Raw genomic sequence first — 11,224 nt, forward strand, 5'->3', positions numbered from 1 at the left:
AGGGGAACAGACCCAACAGGACACAGACCCAGAGATTTAGTTCAAGGACCTGAGTCACATGATCATGGAGGTCCAAGGCCAAAATCCGGGAGGCAGGCCAGCAGGCTGGAGACCCAAGAACAGGCTGCATCTGGACTCCAAAGGCCTTCTTCTGGAGAATTCCTTCTCTGGAGAGGGATGGGAGAGGAGGAAGGGGTGGGAGAGGAGGGGGTGGGGGAGGGCGAGGGGGTCCATCTCTGCTCTGGTCAGGCCTTCAAGTAATCCGAGGCCCATGTACATTATGGAGGGTAATCTACTGTCCTCAAAATCCACGGATTCAAATGTTAATCTCATCCAGAAAATACCTCCATGGAAACATCCAGAATAATATTTGACCAAATGTCTAGGCACCGTAGCCCAGCCAAGCTGACACAGGGAGTCAGCCATCACAGCCCACAGGAGCAGAGGCTGAACTGCCCTCCGAAAAGCCCATGGCGCACTCGGCGGCCTCCTCGTCCCATGAAGCGGTGGCGTGACCCCGCCTTCCCCTCGGCACGCTGTCGGCGTGACCGGCAGCCCAGACGCCTGCCCCTCCTCAGCTTCTGTGAGCCCTCTGCTCCCGTGGGAGCCAGCCCAGGGGACACAAGGTCAACTTCACACTTCAGACACATCAGGACGACTGAGTGTTTCAAGAAAATTCCAGCGCTGGTCTCACTGCTGGCTAGTTAATACAAAACTTAAGAGGTGAGGGTCGTGGGCAGCCAAGACTACGAAACACTGGTCTAGATTCTCTTCCTTTAACTCCCAGTTCAGCCAAACAGTAAGATTAACTGTGATTACCTTATTGGAAACATCTGAGACCACAGTTGGGCCCCAGTGGTGGAACTGCCCTCCCTCAGTCTATCGTTACGGTTATGCCACGAGCTTATGGGGAAAAGCATGGAGAACTGACCAGTCCACCCACTGCAGGGACGCAGTCGGACCAGCTGTCCACATGGTAGTACAACACCCGCTTTAAAGACCCGTGGGAGAAGCCTCGCACCTGCCCGTCCTGGAGCTGCTGCACAGCTCCCCTGACTCGGTAACTGGATGTTTGGCTGCCAGAACGTGTGTCTGCACTTGGTGTCCTGACCTGCACCTGAACTTGACCTGTTCTCCTACCCTCACTGTCTTGCCCCAACTTTCTCTATGAGGTCTTCTGTTAAGCGGAACCTTTTGGGTCAGACCTCACTTAAACATTCTCAAATTCTTTTTGGATGGAGTATCAATATAAAATGGAAACACTTTATAAACAAACACAAAACTATAATGTTTTAGAATGGCTATGGACTCAGAAATGGATTACCCAGATGACCTTCCTCATTTTAAAGATGAAAAAACTGAGGCCAAGTAAAGTTAAGAAAACCACCGAAGCCCAAGGTCAAACAGGCTGAATGGCAGAGCCAGGGCTAAAGGAGTTTGGAGCCGTGTGAGCCGGCCCTTCCCCCTGCTCTCTTCTGCTCCTGAGTTTACAGTGGAGTCCGGACCTTGCCATCGCTTCAGAGACTCCCGGAAAAAAGCACACAACAGTGCCATCTGCAGCGCCAATGGCCCAGAGACGGCCACTCTAAGTGAAGCGAGAAAGAGAAAGAAGAATGCCGTATGATAGCACTCATGTGTGGAATCTAAAAAAAAAAAAAGGCCACTAATGAATTTATCTACAAAACAGAAGCAGACTCGCAGACATAGTAAACAATCTTACTGTTATGGGCAGGGGTAACGGGGTGGGAAGGGATAAATTGGGAGTTGGAGATTTGCAAACACTAATGATTATATAGAAAATAGGTAAAAAACAAATTTCCTCTGTAGAGCACAGGGAACTATATTCAATATCCTGTAGTAACTTACAGTGAAAACGAATATATGTCTGTGTATATATATGACTGAAACATTATGCTGTACACTAGAAGCTGACACATTGTAAAACGACTATACCTCAGTAAAAAAACTAAAACAAACAAAAAACAGAGCCTCCCTGAGCTGTCTTTAGAACTCAGTGCCGTCTCCTGCCAAGTGCAATCTTCTCAATTTTAGCCAGATTTTCTGACTTGCTAATTTGCCAGGCAGCTTGGAAACGCCTCCTCTGAGCACAGTTTCTGCTATTACCAAAAATAGAGTGCCTGGAAGAGCTGTGAAGCAGTAGGTGCCCGTGGCCAGATGCTGCTGTGCGTGATGAAAACAGCACAGGAGGTGTGGAACACAAGATGTCTGTAGCATTTAGCGTTACCGCTGGGTGGTGAGATTACAGTTAGGTTTTTCCTTCTGGTTTATCTGTTCTTTAATTTGTTCTCTTACAACAGGGACTTGCATAATTGTTTTAAAGTAAATAGAAATATCAAATAAAAGCAATGTAATGCATTGTTTGGCCGTCAGGCTACCTAAGCCTCAAGTGCAGTGGTGGCACCGCTGAGGCCACCCCAGGCCGGGGTGGGGCTCTGCAGGGTTATTCCTGGGATCCCACCCACCTCCCCTCACTCTCTCATCCTCCTGGAGCTTGTTTCTTCGTTACAAGCAAACATGTAACTTTTACAGGAAAAGGAAATGAGGGGGTTATTTTCAACGTGAGTTAGCCAGATTGAAGCACTTAAATTCCAAGCTTCCATTTTTAAATGGCCTTCCTACCCGGGAGAGGCAGACAACCTTCCTTCCACAGGCTGTGCAGTTTCTTTAAAGAGAAAGGTTTCGCCTCTAGCTGCCACAGCAGAGCCCAGTGAGGAGCAGGCAACCCTGTTTTGTTAGAGGGATGAGTTCCTTCATGAAAGGTCATTTCCATAACCCTTGAGCCCCCACTGGCCTTTTCAGGATCTAAACATCAGCACTCTGAGGGGGCCCCACAGTGCTGGGTATGTTCTGGTCCAGCTGCAGGGAAATGCCCTTGAAAGTGCCATCAGCGATATGCCACCGTCACCTGCCACACGAATAACAATGATTTAGCAAATCAGCTCTGCCGTCAGCAGGGAATTCTGGGGGAGCCACTGCCTCTTGGCCAGCTTCCCTGGCAGAGTCATCCCAAGCCTCTGCTGAGATAACCCGTTTCAGCCCTTTGGGGCCACTTCTTTCTTCACCGTCTTGCACACTAAATATGAAGAGGCTAGTCTGTGTCCTAACAAACCTGTCCTTTCCACCACCTCTCTTTTAGAAAAAGAGTGCCCCAGAGTAAGTCTGGGAAAGCCCCCAGTCTCAGTCTTAGCAATTATTTAACATTTCTTAACCCCCCACAAAAATATTGTAAAATACTATCACTAAAGCCATGCCCAGTGCCCGGGACACTGCAAGTCAGGGCTTTGCAAACTGGCTTCGGGCCTGCAGGTGCGTCTGTTTTCACTCTATATTAGTGTCACAGAAAGGATAAAGCTCTCCAAGGTCAAGGGGGAAAAACAAAAACTAAAACCAAACAAAATTGGCAGCAGGGGCCTGGCCAAGCCTGTGACACATCCATCACACTGAAAACTACCAGTGATACAGGAGACTCATGTTCAGTGACTCGGAAAGCTGTGTGGAAAGCTACACACGAAGCAGAAGAGCCACAAAACTGTATGCACCACATGCTTCTTAAAAAGTGTGTATATAATTAAGAACAGGAAACGACGTAGAAGAACGGACAGCTGTGTTTGACGCAGTTGATAACGGAGGAGATGAGTGACATTCTCCGGCGTACTTCGTATTTTTCTACCAGAAGCCTACACTTGCGGAAAATGTAAAAAGAACTGAAGATTCCTTACGTCGGCCAACCTTAACCCAAGGAAGTTCTCCGAGGAGGGATCGCGCCTGGGGCAGCGCATTCCGGACCTGAGGGCTCCTCCCCGCAGCTGAGGCCGCCCAGCACTGGGGCGTGCTGGGGTGACTGTCCTCTCACCCGGAGGTCTCTCCCCACCCTGCAGGTCTCCCCTCACCTGGGGACCGCTCCCTCCGCCCTGGGGGTCTCCCCTCACCCTGGGGGGTCTCCCCTCACCTGGGGACAGCTCCCTCCGCCCTGGGGGGGTCCCTCCCCACCCGCGCCGCCTCACCTTGGGGTCGCGCTCGTAGTAGCGCTGCTGCGTGCGGATCCAGCGGCCCACCAGGTGGTCGCGCACCGTGTGCGCCAGCGCCAGGTAGTAGTCGCGGCGTGTGGCCACGTTGCGGTCCTTGACGAGCGTGAAGTGCAGGTGCCGGTTGAAGCTCTTCCGCACCTCGGCCACGTCGCCCAGTCCCGCCAGCCCGCGCACGCTAATCTGCTTCCGCCTCTCGCCGTCCGTCAGCGGCTTCGCCATCGCGCCGGCCGCCCGCGGAGGACGAGGACGAGGAGGACGAGAACGGGCACAGCCGCAGGGACACGCCCGCACCGAGGATGCTGCGGCGTCGCCGGCCACCCGGCCGCGCCTGCGCACTGCGCCCTGCACCGCGGCGGCGGGGAGCGGGGCGGAGCGCGCCTGCGCGCGGCGCCGGGCGGGGCCGCGACCTCCGAGAGGGGTCTCTGCGAGGACGGGCTATGTTGGGGGCGTGGTCACGTGGTGGGCGGGGCGCCCTGCAGGGGCCACCCACTTACCCCTGGGTGAATGAATACAGCTGAGTTTCGCAAAACGCACAGCTGAGGGTGGGGTCGTGGACTTGTGGCCCATTCCTGCCAGCACCTCTCTTCCTGTCCACGCCATGAGACTGTGTCTCCTCCTGCTCCTCCCCCTCCCCAAAGCCTCTCACCTGGTTCCTACCTGCAGGCCCTGGGCTGGGGCCCCTCGCTCACTCGCTCACCGGCAACCCTCAAGTCTACACCACTCGCGCCGCTGCTGCTGTTCCCCAGGGCCCTCTTCGGGTCCCTGGCTTCAGTGCTGCTCTCACTGCCCCACCCCAGGCCTATCTTGGCCCCTGTAGTTTCTCCAGCAACAAGAGTCCTTACAGGTTGGTACAATTTTGCAAAACTGGCAGTATTCACTGAAGCTAAACAAACACCCAGCAATTCTACTCCAAAGAAAATACCTAAGTAAGTGCTCATGCCAATCCAAAGGCATGAACAGAAGTGCTCATAACATTCAAATATTCAAAACAGTCCCAAACTAGAAACCAGGCAAATGCCCATCGATGCTGCACTGATAAATGAATTGTGGTGCACTCCCACAGCTGAAGAGTGCAGCGGAGAGTGCCCGACCACATCCAACAGTGCGGAGGAACGATGCTGGGCTGGAGGAGGCAGCGCCACAGAGCTCAGCCTGCAGAATCCCACTCCTGGGAGGTTCTAAGATGGGCCAGCCTCTGGGCCTGCAGACCCGAGGACGGTGCTGAGCCTCAGCCGTGGACACAAAAGCGGGGCCGGGGTGAGCCCATGGTGTCTGGAAAAGCCTTTTATTACACATGATGTTCACCCGTAACACCAGGCCTTCTCTCCCAAGGTCCCAAGGACTCCCTGTAAGGAGCCTGTCCCCCAAGAGGGAGTCTGGGGCCCCCAGCCATCTTGCTCCCTGGGTGTCCAGTCTCCCCACATCCATCCTCAGTTGCTCTCTTGGGTCCTCTTGCCGGGATTCCCACAGTAGTTTCCTCATGGTCTCCCCTGCCTCCCAGATGCTCCCCAGAACCATCCTACCCAGGCTGCAGATTGGACAGTCCCTCAGCCAAGGGCTGAGCCCAGCACCTGCTCCTGCAAACTGACCCCAACCAGGAAAGCTTGCTAAGCCAGTCTCAGCCCCTCCCTGGCAGATCCTCAGGCTGGGCCTGGGGGACTTAAGGCAACAGGTGAAGGCAGGCCCCTGACCACAGCCAGCAGGCATTCTAAAGTGTCCCTTCCCAAAGGGCGCAAGCAGAAGAGCGAGTGGTCAGGGATGGGGTCAGGGAGAGGGCTAGGGGTGGGGAGAGAAGCAGCCCCAGAACCATGGAGCCTGGGGCTGCGTGCAGGGCTGTGAGCGCCTGGGAAGGACACCCAGCCATCACTCACGGGCCTCCCCAGTATGGTTCTCGCCTCTGCAGCCCCCACGCTCAGGGAATCCCTGAATCTAAAACAAACAAACAAACAAACAAGAAAACCAAGCTCACAGATACAGAGAACAGATTGGTAGCTGCCAAAGGCGGGGGGATTAGGGTGGGTGGGATGGGGAAGGGGGTCAAGAGGTACAAACTTCTGGTGATAAAATAAGTAAGTCCTGGGAATGTGATGTATAGATGGTGGCTATAGTTAGTAATACTGTATTGCATATTTGCAAGCTGCTTAGAGAATAGATCTTAATATTGTTGACACAAGAAAAAAAACAAGGAAAAAAGTTTGTAACTATATAAGGTGATGGATGGTAACTGGACTTCTGACTTCACAATGTATACAGATAATGAACCACTATGTTGTACACCTGAAACAAACATAACGTTATATGTCAAATAAAAAATAAAATTTTTAAAAATTAAAAAAATCAACTTAAAAGAAAAAGCCTAAGAGTTGAACAAAGCAGAAAGGCTCATGTGCTCTCAGACCGGAACACGATGCCTACAGGGAACTCTTTGAAGGGAAATCTGCTGTTTCAGGTGGCAGCCTTCCCAGAGTTCCAGTCTTCGTTTCGCAAACTGCTTCACTGAGAAACAATTTTCATAGTATAAGTTACCCACTTCAAGTGCCCGATTCAATAGTGCTTAGCATTTTTACAGTTGTACAACCATCACCATCCTCTAAATTTAGAACCTCCTCACCCCTCAAAACCCTGTACCCAGACCAATTAGCGGCTGCTCCCATGACTCCCCCAGCCCCTCACCCCAGGCGACCACCAGTCTGCTTGCTATCTCTGTGGGTTTGCCTGTTCTGGGTGTTTTTGTGTTAACAGCGTCTTGCAGTTACGTGACGTTTTATGTCTGGTTCCTCCCCCCGGCCTGATGTTTTCGAGCTTCACCATGTCAGAGCACAGGTCAGTACTTCTATCGTTTTACTGCCAAGTAACATTCCAATGCATAGAAAGTCATTTTAAAAACCCTTAGAAATCTTCTCCCCAGGAAGCTGAAGACCCTGGCTTATATGCCCCGTTTTCCTTGCTGCCTTAGACAAGCCCCTGCAGGTCCCTGAGCTCTGCCACCTTCATGTGCAAACTCATTTGCTCCTGAGCTGCCCTCCAGGAGGGTCTGGAAAACCACCAGCCATGTTTTCTGAGCACCTCACGCCCTGGAAGCTGCATCTGGAGCCAGCCCACTCCCCCAGGTTCTGTGCCACAAACGCCAGCTTTGGCGCTCTTCTGACCTCCAGGGAGGCCTCTCGACACAGGATGCGTCATAGAGGAAGTCTGCTTCTGAGCTGCATAAGCCCCAGGCGGACACCGAGATTCCCCAGGCTGCACTTAGCTTTTAAGCGGAGACCTCTACCCACCAATCAGTGACACGGAAAGTAAGACATCAGAGGCTGTCAGAAAGATGAAGGCCGTTAGGCCTGGGCTGGTTTTTATTTCTCTAGACACTATAACTGTTTTCTAATTATTACAATGCTCATTATTATTGTGATGATTGATTCTTTAGCAGAGAAACCTGCTTCTGATAAACAGCTGCGTGCCAGGCCTGCCGTGATGAGAAATCCATCTGGAGACAGTCTTAACTTGAGGGGCACAGCGCTGAGAGTCTGGGGCCTCCAGACTGGATCCTCGGCCCCTGGCTCCGTCAGGCCCAGCCTCTCGGCTGCATGGCCGACATGACTGGCACCTGCCCACGGCTGCCTGATGTGTAAATCGCTGGCTACACAAGAGAGCAGCTGGCTCCGTGCCCGCCTGACACGCAGAGCTGCTGCAGACACAGCCACTTTTATTACCGTAACTGGAGACAGAGCGGCCTATGTGGGGTGTGCTTATCCGGCTGGAGCTCGATGCACCTCTCAAGGCAAATCCAAGGATCCTGAGTGTGAGGGGCCCTTGGAGAAGCCGGGTCTGGCCTCTCGCCCCAGCAGGGACCCCTCCTCGAGCCCCATCGGATGTTGACCTGGCAGGACGCGGTAAATGAGGCACTGTCTTCCTTCAGGACATCCTGCCTGGTCAGCAGCTACCCCGTGATGACGAGTCCGCACTCAGAGGCAGGGCCAGGCTCTAACAGCCCGACGTCTGTCGGGCCCCCGGCCACCTAAAGCCTCTTTCTAGGACTGTGATGTTGTGATTCACGACACGAAATATGTATTTGGTCTCCGTCGCTATTCCTGGCTCACAGCTCCCCAACCCTTGGGGTTTCCTACACATAAGAGCAACGGGAGCATCTCTTGTTCTGCTTGGTCTTTCGTCCTCAGTCCTATCAGCCCTTCAACGATACCTGAATTTTTGCTAACGAGGTGAGTTTGGGACACACCCCCCCCCCGTAACCACTGGACGGGGGCTGGTTGCCGGGGAACCAACCAAGGGATCAGAGGGCTCAGAATTTCAGCCTCTCCGATGCCCCCTGGGGTGGAGACGGGAAAGCAGTGACTCAGTCCATCACACCTACACAGACCCCATACAAATGCCCCACGTGCAGGGTTCGGAGGGCTTCCAGGCTGGGGAAGATGCAGAGGTGCAGGCAGGCAGCTCACCCTAGAGCTGGAAGCCGCCCTCCCCTGCAGCTCGCACCTTCACGGCTCTTCCATCTGCCGGTTGGCTTGTACTCTTTGTCATAAATTGGCAACAGGACATAAGCTGTTTTCCTGAGTTCTGTGAGCCTCTCTAGCAAATTACAGCACCTGAAGAGGGGGTTTGGGAAACTGATTTATAGCTGGTGGATCAGAAGTACCCGGTGCCAAGTGTTGGAACTGAGCTGCACTGGGGACACCGTGTCTGAGAACTGCCTGGTGCGGGAAACCCCCGAATCCCTGGTGGCGGAGGGAGGCAGCGAGGGCAGAACGCTGAGGCGCGAGTGGAGGAGCGGAGGGAGAAAACCGCTCTCCCCTCCTCACATTTCACAGTCTCCAGACAAGCCACCTGAAGACAGCTCCACCAGAAACTGCACACCCGAGGGGGCTCCTCCAGGGCCCACCTCGGGAGGCTCTGCGTTTACACTGCTGGCCTGCGGGGCCTCTGCACACTTCTGAACGTTCCCCTTTGGAGCTGCCCCATCACTTTACAGCTATCCTTGATTTTAACCGAAAATGGATTATTCCAGTTTGAGCCTTCCAGTGATTCTGAAACTGTTCTCAAAACTAAATCTGTCCTTAAACAGTGATTTGCTATGCCTGAGAGTACTCAGAAGCATCTGCAGGGAGTTCTTAAAGGAATGTAAAAACTAAAATGAGGTCTGAAAAAAGTGTCCCCTTTCAACACTGTCTCAGTGGGGAAGCTTTTCTAATTATATACAAAAGCCAGAATTCATCAACTTAGATAGAATGTATAAAAAAGTCATAACTTAGATACACTTAAATATCTTAAAATAGTAAAACTGTGCATTGAAAAAATGCTGTAAAGTCAAAAAAATAATAAAATGGGGGGAAACTGTAGAGCATTTTATCACAACAGCAGATTTCCTTAAAATACAAAAATTTCCTAAAATCAGTAAGAAAAAGACCACAGTCTTACAGGGAAATTGGCAAGGGACATGACAGGTGTTTCACACAAAAGGAAGTTCTGTCAGACACACGTGCGAGAGGAATCAGATCAGTGCCTCACAAACTGTCAGGCGGCCCTGCTTTCCTGCCAGGCAGCTGGAAACCGGCCAGGGCTGCACCACAGCCGCCGGGGAGTCGCAGGGAGACCTGGCAGCATTGCCACAACTGAAGACACTCCTGCCCTGCCGAGAAAGCAAACTGTCAACTTAACGGAAAAGCAGCCTGCGGAAGGGGAGGAGACGCTGACAAATCACACACCTGGCAAGGGGCCGATACCCCAAATACATGAGGAACTGGTGCACGGCAACGGCAAGAGACAAAGCAAAACAGAGCAATCTGATTAAAAGTGGACAGAGGACCTGAACAGACGTTCTTCCAGAGAAGACACACAGATGGCCAACAGGCACATGGACAGACACCCAACATCACTCATCATCAGGGAAACGTTAATCAAAGCCAGGACGAGCTATCACCTCGCACCTGTCAGGATGGCTGTCATCAAAAGGTGAGAGAGGATGCCACACGATTCAGCAGTTCCACTTCTGGGGATACACCCAAAGGACATGAAATCACCCATCAGAGAAGACGCCTGCACCCCACGTTCACAGCAGCACTACTTACAACAGCCAAGACCTGGAAACAGCCTGAATGTCCCTCAGCAGATGGCTGGATAAAGGTGTGGTATATTTACACAATGGAATACTACTCAGCCATAAAAAGAGTTAAACCTTGCCACAACATGGATGGACCTAGAGGGTGTTATGCTAAGTGAAATGAGTCAGACAAAGAAAGACACGTAGTGTATGATCTTACTTACATGTGGAATCTAGAACACTGAATTCATAGAAACAGAGATCAGATTGAGGGGTAGGTGGGATCAAAAGGTAGACCTCCAGTCATAAAACAGAGGTCCTGGGGCCATAGGTACAGCAGGGGGACCACAGTCAACAGCACTGTGCTGTATGTGTGACAGGTGCTAAGACAAAGTCCTCGTCCCAAGAAGAGAAGAAACACTGTACAGTGAGAGACCTTATCTGGAGTCACAGTGGCCGCTTCACAGCACACACAAATGTGGAGCCATCATGCTGTGCACCTGAACTGCACAATGATGTACATCAGTTGACACCTCGACTGGAGAGAGGAGTTCAACTGTAAGTGCCAGCCCCGATATATAAAAACAGATTGAAAAACAAGTCTCCTCTGTAGCGCACAGGGAACTACACTCACTACCTTTAATGAACAAGACTGAACGCCACTATGTGTATGTGTGTGACGGGGACATTGCACTGTGCACCACAAATTGACACACTGTAACTGACTGCACTTCAATTAAAAACAAATAAATAAAAAGGAGTTAAAGATTTCTTGTCTTGCCTGGAGCATCTGTCCCCGCTCTGTGCGGGTGGGGGGCGGGGATTCCAGAGACATCCTTCCCTAACTGTTCCCGCAGGCTCAAAACTTTGTTTTCTGGAAAAAGTGCAGCTTCTCAAAGGCCTCCATTCCCACCAGGGACCCATCTTCTCAGGAGTTTGTACCCCCGGCAGCTCCGGGGCCCGGCCTGGGTGCCATTTCAACCTGTCCGTTTATGTCACTCGCGAGTTCGGTCCTTCTCAGGGGGAAAGAGACCCAAGTCCACACCACACCCTCTTGGGATCCGACCCCAGAGTCAAGGCAAGCCTCCTGGGGGACGCCCCGTGACACCTAAGACACTGGACGACG

General features: G+C 52.2%; 1 protein-coding gene across 2 annotated transcripts in view; it reads right to left on the reverse strand.

Annotated features, from left to right (window-relative positions):
- Positions 1 to 4,391, reverse strand: part of PYGB (glycogen phosphorylase B) — a 37,825-nt gene extending 33,434 nt beyond the window's left edge. Inside the window, exon 1 of one of the 2 annotated variants that reach the window (XR_004313047.1) lies at positions 4,026 to 4,391. Coding sequence is in view for 1 of the 2 variants with exons in the window: in XM_032461692.1 (XP_032317583.1) it covers positions 4,026 to 4,268 (243 nt within the window). In the remaining variant the exon portion in view is untranslated. The remainder of the gene's footprint in view (positions 1 to 4,025) is intronic. The other variant, XM_032461692.1, reaches the window with a different exon arrangement.
- Positions 4,392 to 11,224: the final 6,833 nt, after the last annotated feature.

This window comes from Camelus ferus, chromosome 19 (genome assembly GCF_009834535.1).
Source record: "Camelus ferus isolate YT-003-E chromosome 19, BCGSAC_Cfer_1.0, whole genome shotgun sequence".
NCBI lineage: Eukaryota > Metazoa > Chordata > Mammalia > Artiodactyla > Camelidae > Camelus > Camelus ferus.